Raw genomic sequence first — 16,762 nt, forward strand, 5'->3', positions numbered from 1 at the left:
GAAACTTCTGTGTCATTCACTTAATCATCATTAGAGATACATTGAGTATTACATATTTGAGTATGATTAACAATATCTCAACTATATACTTTATAACTTTTAACCGAATAATTTTTTCTTAACTATAGCCCAATTACCGTTGGGGCTTGGGCCCATATGCATCTGGTCATTTATTTAATTTAAGGGAACTATTTCTGGCGACGGTTGTGAACTATAACGATATTGAAACTGTGATCAAACTATATTTTACATGCAAAGTATGAAAGAAGGAAACAATCTTAGCATTAACCAATGATTCGCATATTACAACATCAACCAACGAGGTTATAATCCCATGTTGCTGGGAAATCAAACACTGAAACACACATAATCAATATCATTGATCTTCAATATAATTACTCAGTGGAGATTGATGATTTAGTGCTGCACTTTGCACTTCGCAGAGACCTAGGAGAGGGTTCTCCTTCGGACGGAAAATCAGCAAACACGGCGAGAATCCTGCAAATACTTGCACTCCGGGCAAGCTTGAAGCTGTCAGATCTCTTCTGCTTATTGTCGGAGAAGATGTCTGAGGAGCTGGAAATAATGAGATACACCAAAGCTTGGACAACCACGAACACGACCATCTTCACCACCATGTCACCTAGGTTGCCCATCATCGCAATAATCTCCATCGTAGTATTTTCTTTGTTTCGCATGATTGAAATAATAGAACTGATAAGATAATGGTAAGATAATATTGGAGTTACTGGATATGAAGCCGCCATAAACACGTGACCTTTTTATAGTGTGTGAAATTGTTTGTAATAAGGGAAAATTAATCTTTTAATCTTTTAAGTTTTAACTCACTTGTAACTCAGTCTTTCAACTATAACTCGTTGCAACTCAATCCCTCAACTTTTGATTCACCTCGGTCTTTATTTTTTATTTTTTTCTAAAAATTTCTTGTCAATAAGAGGGATAAAAAATGCTTATATATTATTTTAAAATACCTTCCTCTTGCTCACTGATGTGAGATATAAGTTAATATGAAAAAAATTAATAAAAGTTAAGGGACTAATTTGTAAGTGATTCAAAAGTTGAGGGACTAAGTTATAGGCGAGTCATAGCTGAAGAACTGAGTACTTGCTGAGGAACTGAGTTACAAATGATTTAAAAGTTGGAAGACTAAAAGATTAATTTTTCTTAACAAAAAAGTTATGTTGTGTTTGAACAGCTCTTTAAAAAATAAGTAGAGAAAAGCAACAACTTTCACCTATTAATCTATTATTCCGTGTTCACATTGATGCAACTAATAACTTTCTAATTTTATTCTTATTAAATGCAAATGCTTTAATGATATATTTTTTAACCAACATTTAATAGGAGTAACAAGAAAAACTTACAATTAAAAAATTAATGAGATAACTTATAAATAAACAAAAATTATTCTCTACTTTTTAATTAGGACAAGGGGAGTATATTATATTGATAAAGACAAGTGTTGAGAGTGCAGGGTCAAGTATTAAATACTCTCTCTATATTAAATTATGAGATATTTTTGGGAGAGATAAGGCGTCTCGAAATAGAAAATATTTTAAAAAGATTTAATGTTTTATTAAATAGACTTATCTTAATATTATTCTTTTTCTTTTTATTTAATTTTCATTTTATGAAGGATGTTTTTAAAAATTTATATTTTTGTTTCGAAAAAATAAATTCATCAACTGTATTTAATAATATTTATTTGTATACAAGATTTCGTCCAATTTGTATTTCATAATTTGGGACCAGGGGAGTAGGATATTTCCAAAGAGAAAGTCCAAACGAATGTGCAAATTGCCAAATTGGTGATTAACTTGCGTAGAGGAACCCGTTTATGACATTACAATGTTATGTGATTTGGTGAATTATATTTGAAGCCCATCAACGATTGACCTAATTGGTGACCAAATTAGTGTAACTAATTAATTGCAACATTTTAACTGGTCTTTGAGATAACGAAAGTTCCTTTGATTTGCTAGGCCACACGAAGACAAATTAATGGCTGCATCACTTATTCTATCGATTTATATAGTTTATCAAGTTCTCATCCCAAACAGTAATTATTTATCGGATTTAGAGAGGAATCAATAATGAATCTCACACTTTTTTGTTACTTTTAAAGAAAGCCATGCGATTGTGTAGTTTGTGGAAGACAAATAACGAACGCCAAAAATAATGATGCATGATGGTTTGCCCCTTCAACAGTTTTAATCAACAACATTCAATCTATGTTTTATTTTATTCATCATTTTCTTTGTCCAAACCATTTTTCATCATTAATTTATTATAAAAGGGGGCAAAAAACTAGTTGGTAGTTGTGTGGATTATAAAATTTTTTAATTACTATAATTTGTAAAGTGAATGATCAACCATCGTCGCTTTGGCCGAGTGGTTAAGGCGTGTGCCTGCTAAGTACATGGGTTCTGCCCGCGAGAGTTCGAATCTCTCAGGCGACGGTGTAGTTATTTTTTCTTTTTTTATTTTTGTTTCATCCCCGCTATTCTCCTTTCAAAGAGATCAAATTCTAAAAATCTCTCTCTAATTTTTCTCAATTACAGTAATTACCATTCTGTATTGCTAAAATTAAAATTTAAACCTCATACAACTTCTAATTTTTCTTAAAAATTAAAAACGAATTCTTGTTTCCGTCCTCCGGCTGAACACATTTAACCAGACCACGAAGCAGGGCCACGACAATTGCTTGCTTCAATCGCTGAACACCTTCAGGTTTATTTATCTTTCTATTGTGGCAATATGAAGAACATTGGAACATGACCTATTCTGTTAATTTTTAATAAAACAATCTAATGAAGATATCGATGTGATCACTCTTTGATTTCGCATCAAGATCGAAAAATCTGTTCAAAATTAAATGTCTTGTTTCGTATGATTTACAAAAAATGAGTCTCTTTAGTTTTCCACCTGATTGAAAACTGTATTTTCTTTTATTCGTGATTTGTTAGTCGAACTCCTACCAATCTGACTGTCAGATTTCTATTAATGTTTCATGTAATTTTTAAGTTTTATATGTTGTTCCTTTGCTTATGTTTAGAGATATAAAAACAGGATGCTTTCAGTTTCAGTAGTTTACAAGATGCTTATTAAACTGCTAGCTTCTAAAAAACAAAAAGAAATGCATATTCAACTGCTTGCTTCAACAATGATCATTTTTTCACTGTCAGTACAATTCAGCTAACTAAAAGCAATTGCTCAGAAGGGCTATTGATCGAGTTTGGAAAGATTATCTCTAACAATTTTTAATTTTGTGACAGCATCTTTCATCTTAAGGCGTCCATCTGGAGAATCGGTAGTGCAGGATAACCCAACTCCCAGGATTCCAATCACACTATCAAGTTGTAGAATGGGACCTTCACCAGCAAGGCCATTGTGAAAAATGTGTGATAGAAGCCTGAGGGTCTATGACTTGCAAAGTCTTGTCTGGGAATGATGATTGCACCCAACTTGTTAAGCTCAAACCACCTGTGAAGCTATCATCTGTTGGGCTCTTCCCAGAAAAGAGCTCTAGCAGCATAATTCCAAAACTGTATGCATCTCCTGGTATTGATGGTTTTTCTCCCCAACCATACTCTGCATTTATGTCAGTAAAGCATGAGACAAGCAATTACAAAATGCTAAATGATTACTTCATTAGTCTCTAAAGTTTCCCTTAACTTTTAGTTCGATTTTTGTTAAACTTCCATCAGTGTGCTATTAAATTTGGTGGAGTTCGCTTACTAGCTATATACCAATTGCTGCTTTGAATATGCATGATTCATGTCAAATAAGTTAGACAAGGTAGATGATGAAGTAAAATCTACACTGCGATGTGATGTCAAGTGATCTGACTTCAATTATGCATAATGAAAGTGTTCAGATACATAGTTGACCATCTCAATTAAATTTAAGTTTAAACTATATGGAATGAGAATCAATTAAAAACCAAAATTGTAGTGATCACCAGAGTAAATTCTAGAATATGTATTGGCCTCCCTAGAAAAAGCTCTACAATGTATATATGAGATTTGTGAAGAGGGGGAAAATAGAGATCCAACAAATTTGCATGCATTAAGGATTTGATTCAAGACACCCAGATAAAAATAGGAAGTTGCTATACCTGGAGGAATGTAGCCGATTGAACCTCTTAGGACATGAGTGGAGCTTATTGAGACTTGATTAGTTGGTCTTTCAATCATAAGCCTAGCCAATCCGAAATCTCCCACCTTTGCAGTCATATCTTCACCCAAAAGAATATTGCTAGGCTTCAAATCACAATGTACAATAGGAGTTTCACTGCCATTGTGCATATATTCCATTGCACAAGCAACATCAATAGCAATGTTCAGTCTCTCCAAAAGATTCAACCCATTCCCATTTGCGTGCTTCATCTTTCCCTTGATCCAATCTTCCAAGTTGCCATTAGACATGAACTCATAAATCAAAGCCAGAAATTTCTTATTCTTAAAGTCTATACTAGAACATGATGTGATTAGCTTAACCAGATTTCGATGCCTTACATTCCTTAAAGCCTCACATTCTGCGAAGAAACTCTTCAAGGAGCTTGATCTTGAAGTATCTAGGACTTTTACAGCGACAACATTCTCTTCACTAAGATAGCCTCTATAGACTGAACCAAAGCTTCCAATTCCTAGTAAATTTTCTTGGCTGAAGTTTCCAGTTGCTCGTCGAAGCTCATCATAAGAGACCGTTGGATGATATGGCTTTACCATTTCAAGTGGTGTTATTGCCTTTGTTTTTCTGCTTCTCACATACAACAGCAAGCCAACAGTGAAACATAGTATCAATGTTACCACAATAGCTATGGTGATATAAATTAGGAGCATCTTTCTTCCATGGCCTTGAGTAACACATGAGGAGAGCAAACACAGTTTCTTATTGCCTTCAACATGGAAAGATATATTTTTGAAAACTCCACCACTGGGAATGACTCCTTCTAAGTCATTATAAGAAAGGTTCAAAAACCTGAGGGCATTTAGATTTTGAAGTTCAACAGGAATGGATCCTGAGAGTTGGTTGGAGGAAAGGTCAAGAATTGCCAAGCTTCTGATGCTTCCAAGAGCTTTTGGAATAAGACCAGAAAGCTTATTTCGTGCTAAAATAGATTTTCTAGGCTTAGACAGTTGCTGATTGAGCTCGGGATTTCACCGACTAAAAGTTTGTCAGAAAAGTCCAAGGTAGAAACTTTGATCAAACTCCTTATTTCTTGAGGCAAATATCCACTTAAAAGGTTCTTAGAAACATTCAAAACAGTGGTTAGAGTTGAGAGACTGAGTACTTCTCTAGGCATGCTTTCATTGAGCTTGTTGTTAGATAAGTCCATGAAGTGGATGTTCTTAAAATTCACAAAACTTGATGGTATTTCACCGACAAGCTCATTGCTTGACAAATCAATACTATTCAACTTTTGGAGACTGCCAAGGGAGTTTGGAATACTTCCTGATAACGGATTCCCAGCCACACTTAGCTCTTGCATTTCCTTCAGCTGGCTTAACTCAAAAGGAATCTCTCCTGAGAGTGCATTGTGACTCAAGTTTAATAAACTCAAGCCGCTAAGATTTCCAATCGAGGGGGGAATATTTCCATGCAAACGATTCCCTCCCATGTATAATTTTGAGAGAACCTTGGAGAGATTTCCAATGGTCTCTGGAATTACACCTTCCAACCTATTGCCATCAATTGCAAGAAAATTCAAGAGGGTGTTGTTTGCCAATGAAGTAATGAAGTCTAGACCTCTGTCCCCTGAGCTTATTATCCTATTATATCCTATATTATACATGCGAAGGAATGGAAGATTTCCAAGACCTGGTGGCACTGTTCCTTCCAAAAGGTTTGAAGCCATACGGATAACTTGGATGTTGGTAAGATTGTGCAAAGACCCAGGAATTCTACCTGCGAATCTATTAAAGCAGATATTGAACGCTAGAAGTTTTGGAAGTTTTTTATCAACATCCTGAGGAATATCACCCCAAAAATCGTTGTCAGCTATAGCCAAGTCAACTAGGGAAGATAAGTTATAGATAGAAGGAGGAATAGTCCCAGTGAGATTGTTAATAGTGAGATCAAGCTCAATTAAGTTCTGGAGCCTGCCTAATTCACTGGGAATCCCACCACTTAGACTGTTTGTGCCAAAACTGATATTTGTGAGTGATGAAATATTCCCTAGAGTTGGTGGAACTGCACCATACAATCTATTGCTTTTCAATCTCAAGACTTGAAGCTCTGTCAAGCTGTCAATGTCTTGAGGAATTTGGCTGGCTAGATTGTTTGCAGATAAGTCGAGTGTGACAAGCTTCGTCAAGCAAGTGATGTTTGAAGGAAGCATACCCTCCATTCTGTTAGAACTCAAGTCTAGAGCTCTTAACAGAACCAGATGGCCAATTTGCTCAGGAATCCCTCCTGTGAATTGGTTTTCCTGCAAATTGAGGCACTCAAGAAAAGAGAGGTTACCAATACTAGGACTCAACTGGCCTGAGAGTCTTAAGCCTGAAAGATTTAACCCTGTAACTCTCTGACGAAGCTTGTCACAGGTTACCCCAAACCAGTTGCAGGGGGTTGATGAACTGTGGTTCCAAGAAGATAAAGGGTGAGGAGGATCAATATCACTCAACTGATACTTAAATGAGATCAAAGCTTCTTTATCAGTGGTGATGTCTAGAGCGGTTGATGATGATATACCGAGAAAAAGGATGTGAATAACTAAAGGAAAAATATATAATGCAAAATGAAGCGACTGTTGAGAAAAGAAGCCCATAATTGGTCTTTTGATTTGTATAGATGGCATGAAGTTTTTCGATATTCATTATATAGTGTTCATGCAATCCTCCAAGTGGGCTCAACTTCTCAACTGCTCTATGACTATTCCACTCTGACTGCGTGGCAAGTTCAAAAACGTGAGTGTTCGAGATGTGGAACGATCTCAATATAATTCAAACTCATTCAGAAGTTTCCCACCACTTCACAGGATTTATTGCCTGTATATCAGTATATGTATGTGAGCGTGACATGCAAGTGGTTAGGATTATGTACTCATGTATTTCCTTTAATCCTTATCATAAGTTACTTTTAACCACGTTATCCTAAGAAAAGACAGTTAATAACACATTTAATTAGTCTTAAAATTTATAAAAATTCTTACTTTATCTTTATTAAAGAGAGAGAAACACAATATTCGAGGAGATATAGGGATACTAAATTAGAATCAAATTTTCCTTGTAGTAATTTGCAGCAAGGATAAAATTGAAAAATATTCATTAATAATCCTCTATGTGATTTATATTAAGGACTAATGAATTTTTTTAGAAGGTGTCTTATAATAAATATAAGAGAAAGTAGATATATACGTATAAATATTGATGTGTAAATTTAATGTTTAACGTGGCATGAAATATTTTGTTAATACAGTTTTGAGGATGGCTATTGGAAGAGTTGACATGTATCCAAGTATTTCCTCTGATTTTATTTATAGAACATATTTTAAAAGTAATTTTTAGTTTAAAATGTAGAACACCTTATAATATTTAAATCATTTTTTTAATTTTATTCTTTCTTGATTAATGTAAAAATATTTAATGTAGTTATATCATTATTAAAAATCAAGGATAAAAAATGAAGTACATCTCTCTCTTTTTTTTTATGATATAAAAAAAAAACTAACTTTCTTTAAATAGTTGAAATTGTCTTACAATAAGGATAAGAGGGATTACATTATTCAAGTAGTTTAATCTCTGTCTTCTTCATTTAATTCTCTCATCTATCTTTATGAGAAAGAAATAGAGTCGGCAATTTGGACAATCCGAACTTATTTAGATCGGGTTTAAAATGCCCAAACATGTAATAAAAAAAAAGCATATATAGCTAAACCTGGCGCTAACCCTTTGGACTTTCAAGTTTATTCAAACTAGCCCGATTACCTAAATTATTAAATATTCTTGAAAAAATTAATCATTTGGTCATTGTAGTTTTAACTTAGTTGTAATTCAATATCTCAATTTTGATTTGTTATAACTTAGTCTCTGAAGTGTTAATTTGCTTATAGATTAGTTCATGAATTTTGCGTCTTGCAATTTAGTTCTTGAAATTTTAACCTTTTAAATATTAGTTCCTATATTTTGTAAAAAATAAAATTATAAAAATTAAAAATATTTTAAAATTTTAATATTTATAAAGATTAAAAGGGTTTAATAATTTAAAATATTAGTAATAAATTTTAAAATATTTTTAATCTTTATAATTTTATTTTTTAAAATATAGAGATCAATATTGAAGAAGTTGAAACTTTAGGGACTAAATTGTAAGAGGCAAAGTTCAGGAATTAATTTACAACCGAGTCAAAACTTTAGGGACTTGGTTATAATGAGTCAAAATTCAGGAGTTGAGTTATAACTAAATTACAACTATAAGGATCAAATGATTAATTTTCCTAATATTCTTTTATTTTATTTTTAATTTAATTTTAGTTTTTATAAATAAAAATTAATATTTTCAATTTTAATCTTATTTTAATATTATTTTATTAATAATAAAAAAGAAGTCAGGTATTTGGGCGAAGCTTTCAAGCGGTTCAAATAAGCTTGGAATAAAAAAAAATATTTCAAACTTACAAGTTAGGATTTAAGATTTTTTGAACCCATTCAAATTGGCCTAAATACCTACCTCTCAGAAAAAATCTATGTGGTGAACAAATCATTCGACGACATTAGTACTAGGCAAAATGGTCCCTTAAAGTTATGTCGCTGCACATATTGACTTGGCAAGCTACTCGAACTGTTGGAGAAAAATCTTTAGGATATGATGTACATTTTATCACTGAAATCAAATATGAACAATCTATTTTTAAATAAATATTTACAATAAAATTTGAATCGTTGCCAATAGGTGTTAATCCTAATAGAATGGGCTATGACTGCTTGAGTATAAAATCTCGAGTTCAAGTTTGTGTAGATGTAGAAAATGTTTTTGAGAGAATTATTTATAATTAAACTCAACGATATTTAAATTTAATTTAGTTATATAGTTATATAAAAAAAGTTGGATTGTCAAAAACTAACATAAATAATAGGATCAAGTTGAAAATAATACCTCCTAGTGAATTCAATGCGTACTTTTCTTAGGTGAGATGTGGGTCGTCTAAATTTAAGTGATAAAATTCATTGACTGAGCAATTTGTAAAGTCGGCGCGGCACTGGAGAGCAACATTAATGTATCTCTCCAAGTGGATTTTCCCGTTTGACAGATTTTTCCATTTCGCATTGCATTATCAGACAGGTTCATTTACCATTTCTTTTAATGGTTTGTTTTTTGTTAGGTCGGGAAAGGTTATTGCTCTATAGTTTACTGTATTTCCATCATCATCATCATTTTATAATGCCTTGATTTTTTATTTAAGAATATTTGTTATCTTTTTTTTTTATATTTCATTTTAAGGAAAAAAGAACCTATTAATGCACTTCATCATTGATATAACATATGATATAAACCATGATCAAATTATAAAACAGACTCAATAAAATATTTTGTAATAGCATTTAATAAGTCTCACATTCATCATCACAATTGAAATGCTATGCGATATTTATATTATATTGTTTTTTATAATATCATTACTTGGATAAAATATTATGCAAGATTTAATTATATGATTTAATTCTATCATATTGAATAATATGATAGAATGTGATAACTTTAACCCTCCGTTTGGAATTGGAAAGAAAAGGAAGGGAATAAAACTAGAAAATAAAAAGACATTTTCCCTACTTATCATTAAGTCCCCCGCCCCCAAAAAAAAAAGTTTTTCTCCTTTCTAAGGGGAAATTAGCAAAAACACAAGGGTGAAAAATGTTTTTTTTTTTTTAATCTAGCTTTCTCTTCTAATTTCCTCTCTTTACCTGTTTTCTTCCAATTTCAAACAAAACTTCAAGGTACAAGGGTCCAAATTTTTTAACTGCAATGGGACAAGTAGCGTTTAAGATTTTATTCTTTTGCAGATCTTCATCATGGGATGTATTTATATTATATTTTATTCAAAAATACGTATGAACTACAAAACTGCATATATGCTTTTAGTAGTTTCCAATGTCAGATGGTTTTTTCCCCCAACTGCTTTAATTTGCTTGTGGGTTTACAGAAGAAACAGAAACAAAGGAAGCATGTAATAATCATGTAATAGAAATGCATATTCATCTGTGTGCTTCATTAGCGAGCAATACTTCACTCTCAACAAAATTGAACTTAATAAAACTAATAATTCTCTGGATACCTCTTTTTCTGATTGAGTTGGGAAGTATTATCTCTGACAGTATTAATTTCACAACAGCATATTCCATCCAGAGAACCTGCAAATGTGTGATAGGCTAGGTTTGTCTCGAGAATGCTGGTTGAACTCATCTTGCTAAGCTTAGGCCACCCGTGAAGCAATCATCTGTTATGGGATCTTCCCAGAAAAGAGCTCAAGTGAAATTCTCCCTATTGACAACCTCATGATGATGTTGATGGGTTAGTTAACGATTTTGAACAAATAACATGCTGATATTTGTGATCTACACTCTCCAGGGTAAATTGTATTGAGGGATTTATGAGGAAACTCCATCGTTGCTGGAAACTGCGTTGTTAGTGGAGTTAGGTGGCATCCTTCAAGTGCTTAACCTTATAAATATCCAAGTACGTATGCTATTCAAGTACTGAATAATCTGTCATTTTCATCTTAAACTAAATCCTCTCATCCATGAAATGTTAGTTTCCAGCATTGGAATGTATAGGGGAACTATGTTTGTCTTTGTTTTGCTTAATTAATCGATTAGGCAAAAACTAGTGTAGCTTTATGGAAGTTAAAAAATCTCCCAAAGAAAAACTTCTGCATCTGCTACGTGCTGTTGCGCAAAAGGCAGTGCCCCTTAGGGGTGGGGGGGTGGGTGACATTATAGCAAAGATATGTTGAAGTTTGAGGCACTGCCCTGTTTCAAGAATCAATGCTTGGTTAAATTGGGTCAACCCATGTGTGATTAAAATAGTATAATTTAACAAAAATATTCATCTATAACCTAGAAAAGAACAATATTAAATAAAAGGACTTTAATTTACAAATAAATGGAACATTTATGTATAAATTATATACTAGATCAAAAATGACATATAGCTATTTTTTCTACTCAAAATGATGTGGTTTCAAGCTCAAAAAGGAAATTTTTTTTTAAAAAAATTCAAATCAGTCTATCCCGTCCAAAATTTTGTACAAAGTCATAAAATATTGACTTAACACCAGTTAAATCTTTGACAATTTTTTTAAAAAATAAGTTAAAAATATCAATCAAAATTATTATAAATTCAAAAGTTGTAATTTTAAATAAGTATTTAAATATTAAATGTAAATTTTAGATTGTAATAGAAATTTTTGTTTGTAATTATTTAAATTAATCTTTATAATTTATTTTGTAGAGAATTCTATCAGGACTTAGCTATTATTAATTTATTTTTTTGAGACCTAACTGTTATTCTTCTTAAATTTAACGATGAATTTGGCATGAAATATTTTGTGAATATATGTGGTTTTGAAGGTGGCTATTGGAAGAGATGACATATATCCAAGTACACTATTCAAGTAGTTTAATCTCTGTCTTTTTCGTTTAATTATCTCATCTGGCTTCATGAACAAGAAAAATCTCCATCGATGTGGTGAACACGTCAAGATGAAGGTGCCGACATTAGCACCTGGCGAAATGGTCACTTAAAGTTATGCCGCTGCCCAATATTGACTTGGCAAGCTATTCCAACCGTTGGAGAAAAATCTTAGGATGTAAATCAAACATGAACAATTTATTTCTAAATAAAAACTTACAATAAAATTTGGCTCGTCACGGTGATCCTAGTATAATAGGTTTTAATTGTTTAAGTATGAAGTCTCCAGCTTGAGTCTATATGAATACAACAAATGTTTTTGAAAAAAAACTACTTTCAACTATACATAACAATATTCAAATATAAGTCAGTTATATAATTATATGAAAAAATGTTACACATCCAAAATTAATATGAATAATATAACAAGTTGAAAATAATACAGTAACTCTTAGTAAATTCTTTTTTTTTGTGGGGCCAAAACTCTTATGCCCCATTTGGCACGTCGGAAATGGAGACTTAGAAATGAAAATGAAATTGTAATTCACACTTTTTTTTTTGGTATGCATGAAATGAATTTTCATGTTGAAATGAAATCCATCAAAATAGGTTGAATTGGGTTTCATTATAACGTCCATGAAAATGAATGGGTTTCATGGAAGCAAATTTTTTCTGACAAAAATAACTTCAATTATGAAATTATTTGATCATTGAAATAAATTGAAAGTTTTTTAATAAATTAATTATATAAATGTATATATTAAATTAAAAAATATATTATAATTAAAAAAATTGACAGGGGTATTTTAGTAAATTAATTATATAGATGCATATATTAAATAAAAAAGTATATCATAATTTAAAAAAATAGATAGGGGTATTTTAGTAAATTAATTATATAAGTGCATATATTAAATAAAAAATATATCATAATTAAAAAAATTGACAGGGATATTTTAGTAAATTAATTATATAGATGCACATATTAAATAAAAAAGTATATCATAATAAAAAAATAGATAGGGATATTTTGGTAAATTAATTATATAAATGCATATATTAAATAAAAAATATATCATAATTTAAAAAATAGATAGAGGTATTTTAGTAAATTGATTATATAAATGTATATATTAAATAAAAAGTATATCATAATTAAAAAAAATTAACAGGGGTATTTTAGTATATTGATTATATAATATATATATATATATATATAAAATAAAAATAAATTATAATTTCATGTACATACCAAACATATTTTTAAAACTTACTTTCACCTTCATTTTACTTTCACCTTCATTTTCATTTTCATATTTATTTTTATTTTATTTTTATTAAAAATATTTTCAGATACCAAACGAAACATAGTGAATTCAATGCCCACTTTTCTGAGGTTAGACGTGGCTCTTCTAAATTTAAGCGACAAAATCCATTGACTGAGCAATTTGTGAAAGTCTGCGCAGTAGTGTAGAGCAACGCGCATGTATCTCTTCTAGTGGATTTTCCTTTCGACAGATTTTTCCATTTCACATTGCATTATCAGTCAAGTTCATTTATCATTCCATTTAATGGTTGTTTTTTAATAGGTCGAGAAAAAGTATTGCTCTATAGTTTATTTTATTTACATCATCATCATCATCATTATTTTATAACACCTTGATTTTTTATTTTTAAAATTCAACCGTTTGAACAAATTTATTTAAAAAATATTTTTATTTTTTAAATTTCATTTTAAGGAGCAAAGAACCTATTATTGCGCTTCATCATTGATATAACATATGATATAAACCATGGTCAAATTATAAAACAGACTCAATATAATATTTTGTAATAGCATTATAATAAGTCTCACATTCGTCATCACAAGTGAAATGCTACGTGATATTTATATTATATTGTTTTTTATAATATCATTACTTGGATAACATATTATGTAAGATTTAATTATATGATTTAATTCTATCATATTGAATAATATGACAAGAATGTGATAACTCTAACCCTCCGTTTGGAATTGGAATAAAACAGGAAGGGAAGAAAAGTAGAAAAAAATATTTTCTCTCCTTATCATTAAATTTTTTTTCTCTCCCTTTCCAAGGGGAAATTAAGGATGAACAAAGATGAAGATGTTTTTTTAAATATAGTTTTCTCTCCTAATTTTTTCAATTTCCCTGTTTTTTTTTTCCTCTCATTTCAAACAAAATCTCAGGGTGCAAGGGTCGAAATTCTTTAGCTGCACCGGGACAAGTGGCGTTTAAGATTGTATTCTTATGCAGATCTTCATTATGACATGTATTGATATTATATTTTATTCAAAAATACATATGAACAACAAAACTACATATATGCTTTTAGTAGTTTCCAATGCCAGTTGTGTTTTTCAACTGCTTTGCTTGTGGTTTTACAGAATAAATAGAAACAAAGGAAGCATCAATTCATGTAATAGAAATGCATATCCAGCTATGTGGTTCATTAGCTAGCAATACTTCACTCTCAATGAAACTAGTAATTCTCTGAATAGCTCTTTTTCTGATTGAGTTGGGAAAGATTATATCTAACAGTTTTTAACTTCAGAACAGCATATCTTTCATCATAAGGCCTTCATCCAGAGAATCGGCAGAGCAACCCAATCGGCCCCGTCCTAAGCTCTTGACCGACTAAGCACCCAGATTGGATTTTAATATCATGCATTGGAGTGCACAGCAGAGGTTTTCAATTGAAAATCTCCACTGACGTGCTAAATAAGTCAAAGATGAAAGTGTCTCTTACTAGACTCAATGATGCACATCGATACTGATGAGCCTGAGCTTCTCTTTCTTACTAGAACAATAAACAATCTTTTTCCTTTTTCTTTGGGTAATAAGAACTGTTTTTTTTTTTTTTAATATAGAAAAAGACACTAAACCACTTAACTCAAATGATACTTTAATGGTGGAATGTCCCATGTAATATACATTCACAAATCACAGACACAATTTCTTTGCTAAATTCATGATATTTTAAGCAACTTTTTGATTCATTTTCATATAACTTAATGATTAGGGCATTTCTCCTTTTGGGTTCAGAGAATAAATAGAAACCAAGGAGGCAAGTAATCATTTAATAGAAACGCATATTCAACTGCTAGCTTGGAAAACACGAATATTACTTCCATAACTGTAATTTCACTCTTACTATAACTCCACTCTCACAAAACACAAAACACTTGGTCACTTTATGCTAATTTTCATTACCCTTAAACATCCTCCTATATATTTTATTGAAGTTACTAACAACCATACATCACATATTTCTAAGCACGTTGAGATTCATAAACTTTGTATAACTACGAGACTCTTGCAATCCTTAAAGACATTATATTTAAATTTACTACTTCCAACAACAATGAAACTAATGCTTGGAGCAAATGTTCTCGTTGAGTTTCGAAAGAATGTCTCTGACATTTTTCAATTTTGCAACAACATCCTTCACGTTAAGGCGTCCATCTGGATAATCTGCAGTGCAGGATAAACCAACTCTCAGAATTGTAGTCACACAATCAATCAGTTGCAGCTTTGGACCTTTATGAGCAAGGTCATTGTCAAAAGTGTGTGATAGAAGCTGAGGGTCTATGACTCGCACAATCTTGTCTGGGATTGCTGATTGAACCCATGTTGTTAAGCTCAGGCCACCTGTGAAGCCATCATCTGTTGGGTTCCTCCCAGAAAAGAGCTCTAGCAATACAATCCCAAAACTGTATGTATCTCCTGCTACTGATGTCCTTTCTCCCCATCCATACTCTGCATTTATGTTAGTGAAACGTAAGAGCAACAACTACATTGATGAGGCTCATGAAGAGGGGCAAGTAAAGATCAAATGCATTTAATTTGTTTGATTTTATTAAAGATACCCAGATAAAAACATCAAGTTGCTATACCTCGAGGTATGTAGCCGATTGAACCTTTGAGGACATGAGTGGAGCTTATTGAGACTTGATTAGTTGGTCTTCCAATCAACAGTCTAGCCAATCGAAAATCACCCACCTTTGCAGTCATATCTTCACACTGAAGAATATTGCTTGGCTTCAAATCACAATGCACAATAGCAGTTTCAGTGTCATTGTGCAGATAAACCAATGCGCAAGCAACATCAATGGCAATGTTCAGTCTCTCCAAAAGATTCAACCCATTCCCATGTGCATGCTTTATCTTTCCCTTGATCCAGAATTGCAAGTTTTCATTAGGCATGAACTCACAAACCAAAGCCAGAAATTCATTGTTCTTGAAATATATACTAGGATATGATGTAATTAGCTTAACTAGATTTCAATGCCTTACATTCTTCAAAGCCTCACATTAAGCAAAGAAACTCTTCAAGGATCTTGCCCTTAAAGTATATACTACTTTTACCGCAACAGTGTTGATATTCACTTCACCAAGATAGCCTTTACACACCCGACCAAAGCTTCCAGTTCCAAGTAAATTTCTTGGCTGAAGTCCCCGGTGGCTTTATGAAGCTCATGATAAGAAACCATTGGATGATATGGCTCTGCCATTTCAAATGATGCTGCTGCCTCTGTTTTTTTCTCCTCCTTACACACAACAGCAAGCCAATCGTGAAACATAGTAATATCACCACAATAGCTAAGGTGATGTAAAATACGAACTTTCTTCTATGGCCTCAAGTCTTACATGAGGAAAGCAAACACAACTTGTTTCCTTCAAAATGGAAAGAAGAGAGATTTGTGAGAACTCCATCGCTGGGAATGTCTCCTTCAAAGTCATTATAAGAAAGGTTCAATAACCGAAGGGCATTTAAATTTTAAGTTCATTTGCAATGGATCCATAGAGTTGGTTGAAGGAACGGTCTAGAATTTCCAGGCCTTTGATGCTTCGAAGAGCTTTTGGAATGAGACTTGAAAGCATATTTCGTGCCAAAAATAGATTTTCTGGGCTTGGACATTGCTGAGTGAGCACCAACTAAATGGTTGTCAGGGAAGCCTAAGGTAGAAACTCTGATCAAATTCCCCACCTGAGGCAAAGATCTGTTGGAATTTGAGGATGGAGGAAGAGGGGGACTTAACTGAAATATACTTTTATTATTTACTCAAATTACAATATACAAAAAA

The 16,762-nt window shown here is 32.0% G+C and overlaps 1 protein-coding gene, 1 non-coding gene and 1 pseudogene across 2 annotated transcripts; 1 reads left to right on the forward strand and 2 right to left on the reverse strand.

Annotated features, from left to right (window-relative positions):
- Positions 1-2,398: 2,398 nt before the first annotated feature.
- TRNAS-GCU (transfer RNA serine (anticodon GCU)) lies at positions 2,399-2,480 on the forward strand. Its single transcript has one exon. It is a non-coding gene; the product is annotated as a tRNA-Ser (tRNA).
- Positions 2,481-3,243: 763 nt separating this feature from the next.
- Positions 3,244-6,793, reverse strand: LOC129300792 (probable LRR receptor-like serine/threonine-protein kinase At3g47570; annotated as a pseudogene).
- Positions 6,794-15,045: 8,252 nt separating this feature from the next.
- Positions 15,046-16,258, reverse strand: LOC129300793 (probable LRR receptor-like serine/threonine-protein kinase At3g47570). The gene is made up of 3 exons (XM_054939387.1): positions 16,070-16,258; positions 15,572-15,848; positions 15,046-15,434 (listed from the first exon to the last, which is right to left on the reverse strand). Exons 1-3 carry the CDS (start codon positions 16,256-16,258, stop codon positions 15,046-15,048), a joined length of 855 nt encoding a protein of 284 aa, XP_054795362.1.
- Between the last annotated feature and the right edge of the window lie 504 nt (positions 16,259-16,762).

The sequence above is a fragment of the Prosopis cineraria genome, unplaced genomic scaffold, assembly GCF_029017545.1.
Source record: "Prosopis cineraria cultivar Desert tree isolate PC_DT_omini unplaced genomic scaffold, ASM2901754v1 PC1749, whole genome shotgun sequence".
Classification (NCBI taxonomy): Eukaryota; Viridiplantae; Streptophyta; class Magnoliopsida; order Fabales; family Fabaceae; genus Prosopis; species Prosopis cineraria.

What these genes read in the sequence shown, in the direction of transcription:
- LOC129300793 (XM_054939387.1), bottom strand. Translation starts at nt 16,258, where the DNA reads ATGTTTCACGATTGGCTTGCTGTTGTGTGTAAGGAGGAGAAAAAAACA. An exon ending in GGTGTGTAAAGGCTATCTTG is followed by an intron (nt 15,849 to 16,069) that starts GTGAAGTGAATA and finishes TTCTGGATCAAG; the next exon opens with GGAAAGATAAAGCATGCACA. An exon ending in AATCGGCTACATACCTCGAG is followed by an intron (nt 15,435 to 15,571) that starts GTATAGCAACTT and finishes ACATAAATGCAG; the next exon opens with AGTATGGATGGGGAGAAAGG.